This window comes from Tiliqua scincoides, chromosome 6, assembly GCF_035046505.1.
Source record: "Tiliqua scincoides isolate rTilSci1 chromosome 6, rTilSci1.hap2, whole genome shotgun sequence".
Lineage (NCBI taxonomy): Eukaryota > Metazoa > Chordata > Lepidosauria > Squamata > Scincidae > Tiliqua > Tiliqua scincoides.
This window is the reverse complement of record NC_089826.1, coordinates 5,071,544-5,092,500: the sequence shown is the minus strand read 5'-3', so window position 1 is coordinate 5,092,500 and position 20,957 is coordinate 5,071,544. Positions and strand designations below refer to the sequence as shown.

Sequence of the window (20,957 nt, the reverse complement as noted above, 5' to 3'; positions counted from 1 at the left end):
AAGCTCTGCCTCGCCCAGGCAGGGAAATAGCCCCAGAGCCATGGAAGAGGTTCCCCTTGTGAAGGAACTGTAACACTCCTGGAGCCCCTGAGTCAGCAAAGAGGCTGAAGAGGGGAAGGGGGGCCAGAAAACCCCTGTAGCCAGATCATGTGCAGCAAGATGGAGAGTACGCTCTCTCTCTCTCTCTCTCTCTCTCTCTTACACACACACAAGGGCAGGTGCAGTAGCAACAGAGGGGATTGCTTTAAAAAACCCAGGGAGTGTTTGCCCAATCCCCCCCCCGAAATGGTGCAGGTTCTCCATGCTCCAGCCTAAGGAAACAAAACTGCTCAACAAGCAAGCCTTCCCAGCAAGCAAAGCATGAGATTTAGGCTACAATCCGATCCACACTTTCCTGGGAGTAAGCCCCATTGACTACAATTTCTACTTCTTCTGAGTAGAAATGCATAGGACTGGACTCTTAAAAGCTCAGCATCCTACCTGTGAAAGAAGCAGGACAGCTAGCAACGGGGAGGGCTGAGTACGGAGTGGAAGAGGGGGAGGTGAAGGAATGGAGGGGATTGATAACATCTGCCTTAGTTTCCTTCCAGCCTCAAGTGTCAGGTTGCAGCATATCTGCTTAACATATCTGCTTAACGGGCAGGAGGTCTGGTCTAGAGGGTAGAGCCTCCGTCTGCCTGAAGATAACATCCACAAGGTCGCCAGTTCGAGGCCACCGGCACCGTGCGACCTTGAAGCAGCTGACAAGCTGAAGCCGAGCTATTCCATCTGCTCTGAGCGTGGGAGGATGGAGGCCAGAATGTGAAGCCAGATCGGAACGAAACACCTTGAATGTAGTGGTTCTTGAAAGAAAGAACCTTGTTTCAAATAGTAAAAATCCCTATTTAATAAGGGATTTAAATAAAAGCCTGCCTATGTAAACTGCCTTGAATAAAGTCTTGAATAAAGACCAAGAAAGGCGGTATATAAATACCTGTTGTTATTATTATTATTATTATTAACTCTATGGAGTTCAGCACAACTGAACTAACGCAGATAAATAGGCCCCACCTGTAGTGTGCTAACACCACTTTTCTGTGAAATGAGAGAGTCATAGATGATGGACAACTAGAAAATGGCCGGTCTCAGGCCAACATAAATTCTTGGCCAGGTGTTGCCCAGAGCTGTAAAGCAAAGATAACAGCATCTTGTTTCACTCCCACAGGACTGTTGTGAAAACAGGTGCAAAAGGATTGAAAAGTACTTTATAGAGTTGGGAGTGATCTATCATCAATCTCAGGGCAAGCTCATTAAAATATAAATGAAGCACCCTGCTCTCTATGTTGAATGCTGGGCTAATCAAGGACTGCAAAGGGCAAAGTGGAAAATCTTTCCAGCACATGAACTTTCCAATCTAAAGATAGTCACATGAACAAAACAATCTGTTATAAAAGTGAGGATGCCATGTACCTCTTTTCTTTTCCCTCCAAGGAAGGCTTTTCCCCATTCATCTTGATCTACCTACCTACCTACCTACCTACCTACCTACCTACCTACCTACCTGAGAAACTTATATCCTGTCTTTCCCATGCTTAAAAAAATGCCAAGGCGGCTTACAAAGCTCTATAATAAACATACAAATAAAGTCTCACAACAGGTAGAGAGACACTAAACAAAGTATTAAAATTTTAATTTTAACATTTAATGATGAAACATTAAAAAAAATAAGCGTGCAAAACAAAACATATATTATTGACCCATTGGGGGAACAAATAAGTCCAGCGAGGCAGTCAAGTCACAGCAGTATTTCAGAGGCGCAGAGGGTCAATATCTACATATAAACAAACACCAGTCAAAACAAGTATGTTTTGAGCCCTCGCCAACAACCCACGAGGGAGGGAGTAGTTCTGAATTCCCCTGGAAGGGATTTCCAAGTTGTGGTGCCACTACAAAGAAGTCTTGCCCCCAAGCTGCCACCCCTCTCACTTGGAACAGGGGCAGCACTTGCAGAAGAGCCCCTTCAGATGACCTAAGAGGCAGGCTGGAATGTATGGAAGGAGGCAGTCTTTCAGATAGCCTGGACCCAAATCATGGAGGGCCTTAATTATTATTATTATTTTATTAATTTATATCCCGCCTTTTTGCCCCGGTGGCTTACAACAATAAAAATACAAAAATAGCAATTAAAAACAATAATTAAAACAGATGCACATAATTAAAAAAAATCTAAAACAAACCCCATGGATTCTAATATAAAAGAGAAAAAAGAGAGAAAAAGCCAGCCAGCCAGCCTGTCAGCAATTAAAAGCTTTTTGAAATAAAAAGGTCTTCAGTCCACGCCGAAATATTAACAAAGAGGGAGCAGTTCTCAATTCTAAGGGAAGGGTATTCCAGAGTTCGGGGGCCACCACCGAGAAGGCCCTCTTCCTGGCCGACGCCCCTCTCACCTCTCTTGGTGGTGGCACAGTCAAAAGGGCGCCCCCCCAGATGATCTAAGAGCACGGGCAGGATTATAAGGAAGGAGGTGGTCCCTCAAATACCCCAGGCCCGAGCTGTAAAGGGCTTTAAAAGTCAAAACTAGCACCTTGAATTGGGCCCGGAACAGAACCGGCAGCCAGTGAAGCAGCAGCTCGGCAGAGTCAAACCGATGTGTCCCAGCAACCACATGAGCAGCCGCGTTCTGTACTAGTTGTAATTTCCAGACCATCTTCAAGGGCAGCCCCACATAGAGCGCATTGCAATAATCTAATCTAGATGTCACTTGGGCATGGGTTACTGTGGCCAGGTCCGCGCAGCTGGTTAAAGGTTAGTACTTGCACCTTGAACTGGAACCAGAAGCAAATGGACAGCCAGTGTAGCTGCTGAAGCACTGGCCCAGCAGATTCGTATCATCTAGTCCCCGTAACCACACGAGCCACCACATTCTGCAGTAATGAGGCTCTGGTCGTCTTCTTTTCTCTTTCCCAGCTGTTCAGCCTAGTTATCATGACACTTATCTCCCAGTCATACACGACAGGAGAATAAAACCTGTCGGATAAACATCCATTTTTATGTTGCAAATGTACTGCTTGTTCCCTGTCTTCCCCAGCTTGTTGACCTTAATGGAATTTATTCCTGAAGTAGCTCGAAGCAAGTGCTTCTGAGTTTTCATCACCAGTTCTCTTCCTAATTGCAGGTTCAACATTTGTTACTTTGCCGCAAAAGGGACTTCAAGGACTATCACCAGATATGCAGATGGGTGTGGCAAAGATCCAGTTTTGTTTTAAACTGATGCTGGGCATAACAATATAGCCTGAACTGGTATAGACCTGGGTTGAGACCGCAAAGTTTCCAGGGTCCACATTCTAGAACATTTCAGACCATAAAAAAACAGTCACACAGATTTATCTAGGAACTTACCACTATATGGGATCGACCGATTCATTTCTTCACACAAGAAGTGCACCCCAAACTCCTTTAATTCACTTCTGAAGGCTACATTGCATGCAGTGATTAAGGGATAGGCATCAAACAGGCAAGCAGCCAATGATTTCTCTCTCCAAACTGGATGGAAAGAAGCACTAAGAAGGTTGCCTTCTTTGCCAGGAGATACACAATGGCCTGAAACTAAGTTAGCTTCAGACTTGGGGTCAACTGACAAGGTGCTGCCATCTCTTCTCCCCAAGTACTGAACACATTTGACACCTGGGTGATTTTGATGCCTTATAGCGATCATGGTGGCTGACATTTAATATGCGTTGTGTGTTTTAGTGTGTGGTGGTGTATTTTGGCAACACAGATCAAACATACACACGGTAAGGAATTCTACCTTATGCTCACCTCCAGTAAATTAGTAGGTATGTGCTTATGGGTTTTCAGGGCCCCACGTAAGACTTCACAGTTGGCTGACCAAAGGGCAGAATAGCCCAGAACGCGTTCATGTGAACAAACCTTCTGGTATAATCTGTAGTTGTGTGCAGTGGGAGTTGGAGGAAGAATTCAGGTGGGAGATCTGCCTTGCATAGCTTGAAAATAGACTCCACATCCCTTGTGATTTTGAATGTATCCCATTTTTCCCCCTTGTTGCTCTCAGACCACGGTTAATGGGAGTGGAATCTCATCATTTCTTTCACACTACAAATATCATGCAATAGAGTTGGTTCCGACCGTACTTGGCCAATCCAACTGCCCAACACATTAATGATGTGCATGCTTATGGCAGGCACACATTCCGGCCTCTCCTTCGATTGTTCTGCTTTCCTTACACATCTCCTTAGGGCGCAATCCTAACCCCTTATGTCAGTGCTTTCTGGCACTGGTATAGCGGTGCCAGTGGGACATGTGCTGCATCCTGCAGTTGGGTGTCACTCACGGAGGCCTCCTCAAAGGAAGGGAATGTTTGTTCCCTTACCTCAGAGCTGCGTTGCTCTTATGTCAGTGCTGGAAAGCACTGACATAAGGGGTTAGGATTGCGCCCTTAATTGTGTAAACCAAAATTTGTAAGGGAAGCGGGGGGGGGGGGGTTAAAGAGAGGGACCAGGAGGCACATGCACAGTTAGGGTGCACATTATGAATTACACTGAGCTAGTCGAGCAGGCACATATCATCCAAACTGGTCCAAATTTAATTTATTTTTCAGACCTGCCAACTAACACAGTTCTCAGCTGAGGATACAAGATTAGGAATCTGTAGCAAAGAATTCTCAGTAGACACAAAGCCACAGTCCCTAGAGCCGTCTGAGAGAAGCCATGGCAACAAAACGTGGCCATATGCGGATGCCTTGCGACAGACCAGCGCACTGCTTCAAGCACCCTTTAGATCAGTGATTTCCAACCAGCGTGCTGCGGTACATTGATGTGCTGCAAATGATCCAAAGGTGTGCATGGGATTTAGGGGAGGGTCATTTATTAGTAGGGCAATTGGGGGGTGTAAGCCCCTCACTGGCAGTGTGATGGTGTGTCCTGGCAATGTTAGCGCCTTGTCAGTGTGTCATGAGATGAAAAAAGGTTGAAAACCACTGCTTTATATAAGCATGGAAAGCGTTCAGTTTCCTCTCCTGTTGTGAGCGAAGAGTTCATGACTCGCTGCAGTACAGAAGTGTACTCAGGATGCCCTCGGTATCACCTGGCAGGACGAAGTTCCAAACAACACAGTCCTGGAATGAGCTGGAATCCCTAGCATGTACGCACTGCTGAAACAGAGACGCCTGCATTGGCTTGGTCATGTCGTGAGAATGGATGATGGCTGGATCCCAAAGGATCTCCTCTATGGAGAACTCGTGCAAGGAAAGCGCCCTACAGGTAGACCACAGCTGCGATACAAGGACATCTGCAAGAGGGATCTGAAGGCCTTAGGAGTGGACCTCAACAGGTGGGAAACCCTGGCCTCTGAGCGGCCCGCTTGGAGGCAGGCTGTACAGCATGGCCTTTCCCAGTTGGAAGAGACACTTGGCCAACAGACTGAGGCAAAGAGGCAAAGAAGGAAGGCCCACAGCCAGGGAGACAGACCAGGGACAGACTGCACTTGCTCCCAGTATGGAAGGGATTGTCACTCCCGAATCGGCCTTTTCAGCCACACTAGACGCTGTTCCAGAACCACCATTCAGAGCGCGATACCAGAGTCTTTCGAGACTGAAGGTTGCCAACAGAGAAAATATAAGCATGGTACTATGTATGACTAGGAAATGGCCACTTGCTTATATTTAGTTTCAGGGACACAATTTTCCCTCTTCATCCAGCACAGCGTTGCTCCCAGTGGCCAACTGCTATTCTCTCTCCTATGTCTCTTTTTGAAGATTGCCAGTCCAATCCTTACCAACTTTCCAGTGCCGTCGCAACCGCGATGCAGCCCCCAAGGTAAGGGAACAGACATTCCCATGCCTTGAAGAGGCCTCTGTGACTGCCCCCCCCATCACAGGATGTAGCATGCACCTTGATGGCACCCTCCATCAGCGCTGGAAAGTCACTTACGATTGGGCAGTGTGAATCTCCACTTTTGGGGACATCTTCCCATTTCTTTTGTTATGCTTTAAAAACAACAACAACTTTTTTTTGTGTGGAAAAGCTGTAAATATCAGAGCTCTGTTTCCCACAGTGGCCAACCAGCTGCATTTAGGAGGCCTCCAGGCAGGGTACAAAGACCCAATAACCTTCTCCTGCCTGGTGTTCCTTAGCAGTTGGTATCTGGAGGTCCAATTCTGCCATCATGGTGATGGAGATAGTCACCATGAGTATGGAAATAGCAACCTGTATAGCAGCTACTCACGTCACAAAAGTGTTGATGACTCAATAAAGCCCCCGCCTCCGGGGGGGGGGAGAGGGAAGATGGCATTTCCTATGCCGTTTCCAGGGAGGTTTTGGGAGGCCTGGTACTTGGAGGGCCAAGTAGACCATTCCAGGTTCTCCAAAGACAATCTACTTCCTTTATCTCTGTTTTAACTTGATACAGGCTGCAACCCTTTTTAAACTTGCCTGGGAGTAAGCCGATTTGTCACAATGGGACTTACTTCTGAGTAGACATGCCTAGGCTTGGGCTGTCAATGACAGGAAGGTGGACAGGCAGGCTCTTGTAAAGGGAAGATTTAAATGTGTTTGCGTGGGATAGTACTGCCGAACACTTGGTGTGGATTGTGCTGGATCACATGTGTAGAGGAGAAGACCACATCCTGTGATTCTATGATTAGAAGGGAAAATTGCATTGCTTTTGCTTGCTTTGTTACATGTAGGTCACCTCTTAAGCAAATGTCATAGCTTGCACCCTAGTGCATGCCGGAGTGGAAGCTGCAGGTGATAACAGCCAACAGGGTCTATGCGAACGGAAACACATTTAGTGCATTCTCAAAATAAACAGGGTAAGCTATGTGAGAATATCTGTTGATTAAAGGGGGCAACACATTCTAGGTGCCAATGAGGCAACAGCTTCCAGAATGACACTTACCTCATCTCCTTGAAGGTCTGTTCGCCTGCAATTTGGGAACCTTTTTTTAATGTGGAGGGGAGCAGATCAAATGCCATGCTAATTGTGCCATGCTAATGCCAAGCAGGTCAAATGCCATGCTTACTGACTCTCCATTCAACTAAAATTCTTTTTAGAATCCCATTTAGCAGGGGCTGCCTACCAAATGTCAGCAGCGCTGCAGATATAAATATCATGGAGATAACTCATTTAACTTACTACTCTTGAAGCCGTGGCTCCCCTCCCCCTACCTTTCTTTAAATGTTTCCTTTATAAAAAAGGCGCCATAGTGCACTGCACTTGGAAATTAAAGACGACAGAGTAAAGATCAAAGTTTGAGCTTGCCCACTTGCCAACCACAAAGGGAAATTAAAACCACCACTCAAAACACCACGCTTGCAGCACACAGCAGCAACAGAGAGTCCAGCATGGATGCGTTTTGTGCTCAGGTGCACACCCATCCGTGCAAGCAAGCAAGGGGTGCCAAACCATTTAAATAAGCTAAACAAGTTCTGCTTTCATTTGTTGCAGGTCTGGGGAAAGAACAACTACTCAAATGGAAAGTTGACTTCAAAATATATGCAGTAGTCCTTTTGGAAATTACTCGCCCAGAGAGCTGGTCTCCGTTACGATTTCAGGAACCAGCAGCCATGAGAGCCAATAATAATAATAATAATAATAATAATAATAATAATAATAATAATAATAATAATAATAATAATAAAACTTTATTTTTATCCCGCCCTTCTCCCAAAAAGGGACCCAGGGCGGCTAACAACATATAAAACAAATCAAAACATAATTTCACAGATAAAAACATATTTAAAAACACATTAGCAGAACCCATAAAAACAGTAGTCAGAAGAGTCAGAATAAAAGAGCATAAAACAGCAGTTCTTAGAGGAATCGGGCCTGTAAAAAAGCAACTAAAAGATATATAAAAGATGTTAAAAAGGCCATAACGTCAGAAGGCTTGGTTAAACAACAAGGTCTTCAGGCCTTGCCGAAAGGACTCAAGAGAGGGAGCCATTCTCAAGTCAAGGGGAAGGGAGTTCCACAACGTTGGTGCCACTACTGAGAAGGCCCTATTTCTTGCCGCCGCCCCACGTACCTCCTTAGGCGGCGGCACTTGTAAAAAGGCCTTCTCTGATGACCTGAGAGGACGAGCCGGATTGTACGGGAGTAGGCGATCTCTAAGATAACCTGGCCCAGAGCAGGATAGGGCTTTAAAGGTCAAAACCAGCACCTTGAATTGGGCCCGGAAACGAATGGGCAGCCAATGTAGCCCCCGGAGAAGCGGGCTGACAGAGTCAAACCGCCTAGCTCCAGTGACCACACGGGCCGCCGCATTCTGCACTAATTGCAGTTTCCGAACCGTCTTCAGGGGCAGCCCCACATAAAGCGCGTTACAATAATCTAACCTCGATGTCACCGTAGCATGGATCACCGTGGCCAGGTCTGCATGGAAGTGCTGAGGTGAAAGAACCAGTCAGGAAGGATGCTCCAGGGGGAAGATGAGGGATGGAAGAAAAAGGGCTTCTTGCAACAGTCAGGAGCTGGAAGTCAGCCAACAGCCTCTGGTCAGGAATCTCCCAGCAGGTTAGCCGTTCCACAGAGAGGGAAAGACACCTTCTCTGCCTATCAAAATAGGCTGATATTTACAGGCACTGGCAGTAAGAGAGAATGAACTGACAACTTCTATTCCAGCAATGAAGTCCCCCACAATTCCCTGTCTCCAGCCAGATCCGACAGAAAGTTGGGATCTATTCAACATTTTGTGTTTTGGCTCAACCAATTTCAAAATAGAGATGCTGCCAAGTTTTGGGCGCAGTAGTATTTGGCAGTGCATTCTCTGTTGAGCTGGATGCACGTGGATTACCCAGGGAGGGATTCACACATACAAGCAGTCATTAGTGGCAAATCACCAATTGTAACTACTACATGCAGTGCCAACACTAGGTTTGTGGAGGCCTGGGGGCAATGACCCTACCTGTTCCCTAGTGGTGCATTGAATGCGAGTACGGACACTGGTTCTGAGGGTTCAGGAGTTAGCCTGTCCAAGTGGGTCCTTTGACCATTTAATGGGCACAGGCTCTCAGCCAGTACCTGATCTGGCTGCTCTCTGATGCCACCCTAACCTGCATGCAAGGGGACGGAGAGAGAATAACTCATGGGCCGGGTTCAAAAGAGTCTCTTGTGAGAACTTCTGTTTATACAGATGGTGGTCCACAGTTTTCAGCAATTTCTCCTTCCAACTGCAACCCCTCCCCCCAACATTAAAAATTTACATTAAAAAATGCAGTTCAGGAACGTCCTCAACACTAGGCAACAGCGTTTATCACTCAAACGTCTCTGGATCCAAGGCCTTCTCTTTTTGAAGTCTGAAGTTTAATAGGATCATAAGGGTGAGATGAACTCTGCCGAGATCATTTGGTGGTGGTCTGACAAGCGCCGTGCAACAGAGATGACAGTAGTGGGATTAGTTAGTCAGACGGGCCCTAGTTCTGAACCAGCAGGAGATGGTTCTTCATGTCTTTAAATAGATTCAAACACTGTAGCATCAAGAGGCTCATTATGCAAGCTAAAAATTGATCCCACAGTGCTGTGCAATCCACCAACTCCTGATGATGAAGGAGTCACACTGACTTGGAGGAGATGGCATCAGAACAGTTACAGAATAAGTGCCTGGCAGATTATGCCAGTTTTCAGGAGCTCCTTTGTCCAGGCTAACAAACAAAAAACAAAACTCACACTAGATTTCATTTTCCTAGTAGGGTGAAACATTTTATTCATTTACATTAAAAAAAAAAAATCCTGTCGCATCCCTAAGACTTTGGGTGGCTGAGCAAAGATTTGCCTTATTTTGCGCAAAATGTAAAGGAAAATGACCTCCTTCACCATTAGTGAAAAACAAAAAGATCTCCATTCTTGGAAGATGCTGAGGTTCCGGCTGTTTTCTGTGGGGCTTGTCCACTGCTGGAACTAATGTTGTGGCAGCAGAGATGGTTGTAAAACCCGCTCCGGCAGTGCATGAAGCTGTGTGCTGCTGGAGCACCGGCGGAGAGGCTGCGGATGCCATCTGCATGCCAAAGGACAGAGCACCACCCGCCGATAATGATGAGTGGGCATCAGGGGCAGGATGGGGCAGAGGGAGGGCGGAAAAGGGAAGGGCAGGAGGTGCGTCAAGAGGCAGGAGGGGGTGGCATCGAGCACAGGTGACTTGCACCAGATGCCAACCCTTCCTTGCTGCCCGACTTGCAACCTTTCTCTCCTACAAGACCCACTGGGGAGATCGAAACAGGAGGCTTATAACGTGCCGTGTAAGGGGATCAATATTTTCCCTTACCACTTTCAAGTCACCAGAACTGCCCCCCCTCCACAGGATACAACATACACCTTTTTGATGAGGCTGCATTGGTGGGGGGGGGGGGAGATAGGATTGGGCTGTAAATGCAGCAGTATTTGATAAGGCCAGAGGTGCTGCTAGAGGGGGGGGCGGTGCACTAAGTTTTGCAGAGAGCCTCCCTGTGGCGTGCAAGCGGCTCCTCCCCCTCCCCTCGGGAGCCAATCGCCTCCGTTTCCCCCACCCCCGCCCACAAGGCTCCAAAGGCCTCTCCCAGCCTGGCTCTACAATGCAGATTTACAAAATGCCATGGATTCAGTGGCATAGCTAGAGGGGGTGCAAAGCACTAAATTTTGCAGGCATCTGAATGTGTTGTGCAAGCCCCCCCCCCAAATTTGGAGCAATTTTGGGTGAGGGGAACAAATGGAGGTGAATGCAGGGAGGCAAATACCTCTGTTTTGCTCCCCCAGCTCTGCAATGGCTCCAAAGGGGAGGGGGAGGAGCCATTTGCACATGAATTCAGGCACCTGCAAAACTTACTGCTTTGCACCCCCTCTAGCTACGCCACTGCATGGACTGAACTGTGAACTTTTTGTATGCAAAGCAAGTGCTTTGCCGTCAAACTACTACTGAACTCCTAAAAACAGAGTGGAACTTAGTGAAGGATATAGAAGCACATAACTAGTAAAATAAACAAATACTGAGCCCACATGTAGGTGGGTCTGAAAGATTTGAAAGCGACTGGTTTAAATATTAGACAACATTAACGTGAAAACAGCATTTATATTGACAAAACATGACTTCACAAATAGGAATTTATCATTTTATTTATTTATTAATTGATTTGTATCCCACCTTTCTCCCCGAAGGCACCCAAGGTGGCTGAATGGAAAGGAAGAACAAGGAATGGACTGAATTTTTTGGAAGCGAAGAATAATTGAGAGGAAGGAATATTGCATATATATATATATATATATAATACCTAGCCAAACTTGGTTGCACTGATGTGTCATTTTTCAGCTTACCTTTGCCAAAGATTTACTTAACTATATCTTATGTGGCCTCATTTGAAGCCATTGAGTTGGTCTGCTTTAAATACATGCACACTACATTCATGCCAGCACATTGTAGGAGCTAACTTTGAATAAAAGCTCATTTAAATCTGCTAATTTATACAAATTTGCCACAGGGTGGATTTGAAAACTTTGGGAGGGATACAGAAGTGTAAGATATTAGCAGCGATGAAAGCTTAAGTGGTAAAAGAGAATGAGGCCACTTGCAGAATAATGAGGGTCAGGTTCCAAACAAGTTTTATTGTAATTAAAGTGTGTGTGTGTGTGTGTGTGTGTGTGTTTTGCAGAATCTGCCATCATATATGAGATCAGAAAGACTGTTTCCGATGCACATGCTGAACTAGAGTAGAGCTCTCCAAACTACGGCCCACGGGCTGGATCCAGTACCCATGTTAACCCCGCCCCTGCATGAACAGAGCTTACCGTTCTGCAGGGGAACCTCTCACCTTCATGCCTGATCTCCCTCGAACCCCACACCAGCCAGCTGCTTCTGCAACCTGTCACCCCAGCAGGCTTTGTGCCTAAGTTTCTGAGCAGAAGCAGCTGGCTGGCATAAGGTTTGGGGGAGACTGGGCATGAAGATGAGAGGATCTCCAGCAGAACAGTAAGCTCTAGACATGCAGAGGAGACTGTTTTTGGTGTGCAGTGGTCTCCAGTTTGGAGACCACTGCCCCAGAGAGTGAATTTTCCTTCTTTGCACTGAGCGGCTTTGACGACTGGTATAAAATATTTGGATTGCTGTACAGGTATTCCTGTTCTGCAGACACCGTCAGCATGGCATACCCTATTCAATACTGTAAAACAGCAAACTAGCACACAGGGATTAAATAAATGCATTTGTACAGAGATGCTTTGTAGCACTGACATAATTTGCAGGACAATCCTGTGCCTGTTTACTCAGAACCAAATTCCATGGTGTTCAGATGAGCTGGTACCCTTGGGCGTATTTTGATTTCTAGCCATCATCAAGGAAGGACCTTGACGTAGAAATTGTTTGGATTTGGTTCCTTTGAGCCTCACGGTTCCTAGTCAGAACTGAAACCCACAGTGGGTCTTGAACTGGTGGCCTGAGGGATATTAGGTGAAGAAGCAGTCAGTGCAGCACCATCACTGGCTAAGAGAAAGAACTGTAGGGAGAACATAAGAACAACCCCACTGGATCAGGCCATAGGCCCATCTAGTCCAGCTTCCTGTATCTCACAGCGGCCCACCAAATGCCCCAGGGAGCACACTAGATAACAAGAGACCTGCATCCTGGTGCCCTCCCTTGCAATGGTATTCTGACATAGCCCATTTCTAAAATCAGGAGGTTGCACATACACATCATGGCTTGTAACCCGTAATGGATTTTTCCTCCAGAAACTTTTCCAATCCCCTTTTAAAGGCGTCCAGGCCCGATGCCATCACCACATCCTGTGGCAAGGAGTTCCACAGACCAACCACACGTTGAGTAAAGAAATATTTTCTTTTGTCTGTCCTAACCCTCCCAACACGATGGAACAGGCAAGAATTAATTGTCAAGGCCATAAAGCAGCTTATGAATGGCTTTTGTGCCAAGAGAGGGCAATAGAAGTTTGGCCAAATACAAAGTGAACAAATTCTATCATCCATCTTGTCTGAGGGCCAAATTCCATGTTATGCTGAGTTCCATGCAAACCTCCTCTGACATATGTTCTTTAGGGAAAGTAGTTGCTAAAGACTACCATAACTCTATTCAATGAGTAGTTTGGCCATGAGGAACATGCCCTCAGTATTGTGGGAACTTTTTATAGGGGTTCTAATCTTTTAAGTACACATTATTCATACTCTTTAAAAAAAAAAATGCTTGCAGCGTCCAAAGTGCTTTATAGTCTGGCTAACAGCCCTATGATGATGGTGAACGACCAGATAACTGGTGGGCTTCCCAAACTGATGTCCTGATGCCACCACAAAATGGCTGAAAAGGCCGCTGCTGTATCCTACAGGGCTGGGGCAGCCGCCAGAGTCTCCCTGGCGTAAGGGAACAAGTGATCCCTTACACCATATTGAGCCCAGGCAGCCCCAAAGAGTTTCCTTGGTGCTGCACTAGCTCTTGAACTGGCGCAGAACCAAGGAGGCCCATGTAGGGCTCCATAGCTTGGGGCATAGATCAGCGGTGGGCCAGGAGTGCTGGCAGTAAGGCACACAGGATCAGGCACTAAGACTCCCACACAAATGGGAGGCTAAAATTGTTGAACAAAACAAAATAAACCCAAGTAAGACCATGGACAAATAGAAATTTGAGATCCAGATTTATCATGAAATCCCACCATTCCCTGCGTTAGAGCAGACTAACTCTTAAATGAGGCTGCATCTTACACACTTACCCGAGAGTAAGCTCCATTGAACCTAAGTTCCATTGGATTCCACTATGACACTGGGTAAAGCGCCATTGGATTCCACTATGACATTGGTCTGGTTTGGAAGTACACTCACAAAACACCCACTCCTCCCGGATACCTACGAGCATTGACTCACAGGGTCAGGTTCTTAAATCAATTTACACAGACAAAGGGTTCCAGATGGGTTTTTAATCACATGCCGACTACCACGTACCATCTTTGCAGGTTCACAATAGAACGTTACACTCTGTTGACCTCTGCACATTAAAGTTACAATCCTATTCACAGTTACCCCACCTCCCACCCCACTGGACAGAATCGGGTTATTTCCAAGTAAGCATTCAGAACTAATAAGTTTGACGATATTGCCACTGTTTACACAGCCATTTACCCCAAGATAAAAGTGAGTTGACGAAACGTGGCCGCTCTTTGCTTTCTCCTTCAGCTTATCTGTGAATCTCAAATGCATAAGCAAATCACAAGTTGATGTAAGCTAAACAGTGTTTTTAAGAAAGGATAACTGATCTCTCTCTCTCTCTCTCTCTCTCTCTCTCCCCCTTCTCACACACACACTCCCCAACCATTCTACCACGAATCTTATTACACCAAGATCACTGTCAGCCCACCTTTGCAGCATTTGGCTGTAGATTTTACACCTTTCCTTCTGCCCAGTCTGCCTCCTACTAAAACCCTGCTGGTTTTGTATCCTCTCCTACCACTAGGCAATGCTGGTGAACCAAATGGCTTGCGCTAGGAATGAAGAAGTGTGGGGAGGAGCCTGTGTTTTTCTCACACACACCCCACACACCCCCCGTTGCACTTGAGTGAAGCCTGAAGCCTTGCATTTTATTTAAATGCTCACTATTCATGTTAAAATACACAAGAAGGTAAATGCTGGGGGGGTGGTGGGAAATGCAAACTGTTGCAGTAAAGTTTTTTTTTTTTTAATCAATTTTTCAAACTTAATCACTGTGTCAGAATGTGCCTGTTTTTCCATCCTCAATAATATTTTCCATGTGCTGATGGAGGGCATTTTGCCTGCAATGGAAATTGTGGCCCGTTTGATGGTTCTCTTATCTTTTCTCTTATCTTTTCCCCTGGGAGCTGGGGATAAGAATAGGCCCTCAGTTTGGCTGTACTTGTCGTAAGAGGCGACTAAACAGCCACCGGGTAGATGGGACTCCTTAGCCTGGGAAGGCAGCTCATCTGAGAAAAGGAAAACTCTGATCCCAAACCTCCACTGCCTTGTGGCTACATCCAGTTATGGAAAAGGCTTCAGGAGTCAACCTCGAGGCAAAACCCGGAGCCGGAGTCCCTGAGGCAGTTCATGGCTGAACACAGTCACGTTCTGGCAACTCCTGCGACGCCGCTGGAACCAACCGTATTGGCCTCTGCCTTTCCATTGGACCATTTCAGCGACGTGGAGAGGGGGGATTTGCTGCATGGGTAACAGTCTATCCTCCATACCTACTTTACCCAGGCTTTGCACACTGGAGAGGACACTCTGTTCCAGAACCAACATTCAGAGCGTGACACCATAGTCTTCCGAGACTGAAGGATGCCAACTCATATCTTTTCTAGCTCCTTGCTGAATGCACGCATGAAAGTACACTCAGAAGAAATCAAGATTTGAGTCAGGGTGGTAGATTTGAGTCATCGATACCCCTAGCCCCCTACTGTCCTTCCAAGTAGAACAGCCCTTGAGGGATCATCAGTTATCATCCAATGTGTCTATTTGACTCAGCACCTTCGTATCGCACCAAATGTGCCAGGGCCATAAGCTCCAGTATCAGAACACTAAATCTTGAACCAGAAGCACTGGCAGACTTTCAGGTGCATTTCTGACATGGGCCAAAGACTGGGCAATATTTCCCGGGCAACAGTGTGGGACTTGTTCCCCCTGGTCGCTAAGGGATGTAGAAAATACCCGACAACAATGGTCTTTCCATAGCTAATGATGGCTGAAAATTAGCAGGCAAGCATTTGTGGGTCCATTGAACAAAACAACGGCACAGTCTTAGAAAGCTGAGTGTCTAAGTCTCCTGCCTGACATGCGTGCATAAACACACACACCAGAAGTAAACTGCATGGTAGACTGATTCATAAATGCAGCATTCTAAACACTAGAATAACTTATATGCTATAGCATATATACTGCTGCAATTTTTTGCCACAGAAGTGCCATCAGCAAGAGAGCAAGCTACATATTTCCTTCTTAATGCAGAAGAGTTAAAAAAAATAGCAGTCGGTCTCACACAATCCCAGTCACAAACCCAGTCGTACTCGCAAGAGCCTTGCTTGTGTCTGAACCCAAAAAAAACAGCAAAAAGCTTGGCTCTCCCGGACACACAATGAGAAACACAAAACAGAATGCACACAACACAGCCTCTTCCTACAAAATGGACTGGAGAGTCCAATCCTCATCTCATGCAACAGAAAAATAATCCGAGGAGGAGCATAATTTGGACACACTTTTCTTGGAAGCCAGAAAGCCGAAAACACATCCCCACCCTTCCCAGTTTCTGAATCACTGCATGCCTTAAGCGCTCGGACCCTTGCAACAAAGAGGAAAAAAGGGCATCTAATTCTCATAGCTTTCCTCCTTGGAAATGTCTTGCGGCTGCAGCTGTCGATTTGGGTACGTGCATGTGCCTGACTCTGTGCGTGTGTGTGTGTGTGTGTGTGTTTGAGCAATGGCAAGAGGGGCTTAAAGTATTTTCCCTTTCATCAGAGAACATATATTCCTTTACTGGTTCACTAAAATGTTGGTTTTATGCCCACCCCTTTTTCCATTTGCCCGTGTCTGTGAAGCACGGCGCAGCCATAGAATCATGAACAGCTTACGACACTCAGTGAGCACTAGGTGCCTCTGCATGCCACAGCTACATACTGCTTGGCTCCAAGGAAGGGATTCTTGCTGCCTCTCTCGGTTTCTCTCTCTGCTCTAAGCATCTTCTAACAAGCACCGCGAACCAGGAATGGGAAATAAAGCCATCTTTAGCCGGTCCGGTCAGTGAATGAACCGTGAGCTGTCTCGGTGGAGTGAAAAGGTGGTCGCTGCTCGTCGGCAATGATGGACATTAAAGAGACTGTCAAATCCTGGGGAGCTGTTAAGTAAAGAGTTTTGGAAGGGGCTTCTTTCTTTCATTTTTTTCCCCTCCTCACTCCCAACGTCACAGTATTAACTGCAGAGAAAAAAGGACAGAGGGGGAGAGAGAGAGAGAGAAAGGAAGGAAGGAAGGAAGATCGACCCTTATGCCCATACTTCTGAAACTTGAAGGTACTGGGAGTCAGCTTAAAAATAAGGGAGGGAAAAAAAGCGAGCTGGACATGCCTCTTGCCCTTTGAGACGAAGCAAAGTGAGACATTGTGAGCCTGCCAGCCGCACAGAAAGCTGAAAGAGACAGAATTTGTAGCAACAAAGGGCTCTTTTTTAGCCCTGCATATAATTAAGCCCAAACACAAAGGAAGCCGCTGAATGGAGGTTGTCACTCTCTGGAAAAGGGTGGGTAAGACACTTTTTAATTTCATTCTTTCGTGAAGAGAGAGAGAAATTTTTTTTTAATTGTCTTTTCTTTGCTGCGGCACCTAAAATGGACAAAATCCCTCGTACCTTTTGAATGCCTCTGAACTGTTATGCTGTACAGCTTCCTGCATGCTATGCTGCTTTTTTAAAGGCAACCCCCCCAAAGTGACACCCTTGTCCCCGAGATGCTCTTATTTTTGCCTCGCCCCTCTCCCCCTGTTTTACATACAATATGATGTAGAATTCGTACGGAAAGGGAACCTGACGAACAAAAGATTCAATGGACATTCTCGAGCGCATTTGGGGATATTCTTGCTAATGGATTTCCTTCTTATTGGTGTCTGTTTAAACTGGCTGCTGAGGAAGCCCCCAGGGCTGGTCTTGTGTACACTGGGTATCTTTTTCAAAATGCTTCCAGCCGTGAATAGTGGGTGCCCGCAGCTCTGTCGGTGTGAGGGCAGGCTTTTGTACTGCGAGTCACTGAATCTCACAGAGATGCCGCACAACCTGTCGGGCGTGATGGGCTTGTCGTTGCGGTACAACAGCCTTTCCGAGCTGCATGATGGACAGTTCACAGGGTTAATGCAACTCACGTGGCTCTATCTGGATCACAATCACATTTGCTCAGTGGAGGGAGATGCCTTTCAAAAGCTGCGGAGAGTTAAAGAACTCACTCTGAGTTCCAACAAAATCACCCAACTGCCCAACACCACCTTCCGGCCCATGCCCAACTTGCGCAGTGTGGATTTATCCTACAATAACCTGCAGGCTTTGGAGCCAGACCTCTTTCACGGTCTGCGGAAGTTGACAACTTTGCACATGCGGTCCAACGCCATCAAGTTCGTGCCCGTCCGAATCTTCCAGGACTGTCGCAGCCTGAAGTTTCTCGACATAGGATACAATCAGTTGAAAAGCCTGGCTCGAAACTCTTTTGCAGGCTTGTTCAAACTCACCGAGTTGCACCTAGAGCACAATGACTTGGTCAAAGTGAACTTGGCCCACTTCCCAAGGCTCATCTCCTTGCACTCCCTCTGCCTACGGAGGAATAAAGTCACCATTGTGGTGAATTCGTTGGACTGGATATGGAAATTAGAAAAACTGGATCTCTCAAGCAATGAGATCGAATATATGGAACCTCACGTTTTTGAAAGTGTACCTCAGCTCCAATCCCTGCAGCTGGATTCCAACCGGCTCACCTACATTCACCCAAGAATCCTCAAGTCCTGGAAGTCTCTTACTAGTATCAGCCTTTCTGCCAACGTCTGGGATTGTGGCCGTAACATTTGCGCCTTGGCCTCTTGGCTGAGCAACTTCAAGGGCCGCTATGACAGCAATCTGCTCTGTGCCACCCCTGAACATGCACAGGGCGAGGATGTCTTGGATGCAGTATATGCTTTTCACTTGTGCGAAGATGCCACAGACCCAACAACTGACTTCAACCTGCTGTCGGCTGTAGCAAACAACAGTGACCAAGTGTTCAGCTACAGCCCGGCCACGATGAATTACGACATGCAGGACACCGAGGGGGACAGAACGACGGATTCTGCCACAGTAACTATGCCCAACGAGAACCCCGAGAATGCTGTTCATATCCACAAGGTGGTCACAGGCACCATGGCCCTCATCTTTTCCTTCCTCATTGTGGTTTTGGTGTTGTATGTTTCATGGAAGTGTTTCCCAGCCAGCCTTAGGCAACTTAGACAGTGTTTTGTGACACAGCGTCGAAAGCAGAAACAGAAACAGACCATGCATCAAATGGCTGCCATGTCAGCCCAGGAATATTACGTTGATTACAAACCCAACCACATCGAAGGCGCGCTGGTGATCATTAATGAATATGGATCCTGTACTTGCCACCAGCAGCCAGCAAGGGAATGTGAGGTGTGATTTAATTCTTTTCCAGTGGGGGATTTAACACAATGTGCAACCAAATAGCAGCAATGGGCAAAGAAAGAGACAGTTGGAAGTGGGTTGACTTTGCCCTTATTTGCTGAAATTGTTTAAAAAAAAAAAGAGGAGGTGTCAAACAAACAAACAAACAAACAATCAAGACTTGATATTTTAGCTTTACTGTGGCTTAAAACCATCAGGACAGTCAACTTTAAAAAAAAAAGAAATAAAAAAGAGAGATATTTCACAAACAGCTCTCTTTAAAGATCTGTGAATATTCAGAAAAAAAAATCTGAGAGTGTAAAAAAGAGGATGAATTATTGATTTTCTTTTGTAAAACTACAACAAAGATATGTTTAAAATAAAAGCAAAATAGCATTTACAGCTTTTAGAGACTGGTGACGTTACCTGAATTATTGTTACCTGCATTCAGAGGGTGGGGGGAGACAAGGGGGAAGCGTGAGTGAAACCTCTCTCCTGTCTGTTCTGAGTTGGACTAGAAAACATTTCTCCCAGGTATGCAGAAGTTTATATCGGTCTGATGGTTTGAGAACTGCATAGCTGGTTGTACCATGACACTGTTGAATTGGAAAGCAGGGCACAGTGGAGATTATAGATATGTGTTTCCTTTTGTCAATATGCTACCTGTAAAATCTCTGTAAAGCCAACAAGGAGCTAGAATGACTGAAGAAGCTATTCCAGCAGCAGCAGCAGCAGCAGCAGCAGTGTCACTTGGTCAGCATTGCAGGATGCCGGGAAGCCCAGCTTACCCAGAAGTTGCTCTAAGAGCCACCAATAGTGCAGACTCTTTGCATCAAAATGGTCCTGGTTAGAGCATCTCAGTTGGTGATCAGCCAACTGATTTTGGTGGGCAAAATAACAGAAAACCCACCTAAATTGCCACTTCCTCCTCATCTCGCCTCCCCCGTCCATCATTCTTGAAAGATTGTAGATCTCCTGCTATTTTCCCTACTCATGGTTTTACACAATAGCTCCCCCCCCCAAAAAAAAGGGAGGTGCCTCTGTGCCCTACAGAACATGGATGGAAGGTGAAAGAAGGCCATAGTCCCACTTGCAGTGATGAAAAGTTTTTTGTATGGCTCAAGAGTCAAATTCTGGGATTTAATGCAGCTGGTCAGGTTTGGGCATGAGGCTTTGAACTCTAGTTACTAGGAAAAACAACTGGCCTTGTGATTTGGTTGGTTGAAAGCACACACACACACACACACCACCCCCACCCCCCTCCCACCCACACACACTCACAGAGCCAGTATGTCCTGCTAATTGCTGATATCCATGTAATTAACTACAAATAGCAAAATGTTTAATCTCTACATTGCATTAGTTCCCCCTTCGGTATTTTGGGCTTCTCACCTCCCATGACTAATCCATCAAATGTTCTTTTAAAGCATCCCCCCCCCCCACACACACATTGTACCTGTGGAGCTTAACGTTGCCACTAATAGATGCATCTTTCTCAATATCCTCATCAGTTTGCCATTTGAATAAAGTAGATGGAAGGATGGATGGATGGAAGACTGTGTGTGTGTGTGTGTGTGTGTGTGTGTGTGTGTGTGTGTGTGTGTGTGTGTGTGTGTGTATTTACAGGCAGGCAGGCAGACACACACACACACACACACACACCTTGCTTGTATTGAATGAGCATCAAAATTGGCTGTGCAGAAGCAAATGCCACAGAATTACCTTACCCCTAATTAACTCAAAATGTCACTGCTTTGAAGCAAAGAAATGCGTGAAACAGATAAAATACAGAGGCATCTTTCCCCCACCACTGCCCTTTAGAGCTTCAGGCTACAACCACTGCTTGCAATGTGGAACCTTCTAAGCAGGGC

The 20,957-nt window shown here is 46.2% G+C and overlaps 2 protein-coding genes across 2 annotated transcripts in view; one reads left to right on the top strand and one right to left on the bottom strand.

The window, feature by feature from the left end:
* CTNNA2 (catenin alpha 2) overlaps window positions 1-20,957 on the bottom strand; it is a 459,234-nt gene that overhangs the window by 175,885 nt on the left and 262,392 nt on the right. The window lies entirely within an intron of this gene.
* On the top strand, window positions 16,521-19,495 carry LRRTM1 (leucine rich repeat transmembrane neuronal 1). Its single transcript, XM_066631760.1, has one exon. It carries the CDS (start codon window positions 17,344-17,346, stop codon window positions 19,099-19,101), a length of 1,758 nt encoding a protein of 585 aa, XP_066487857.1. The 5' UTR covers window positions 16,521-17,343; the 3' UTR covers window positions 19,102-19,495.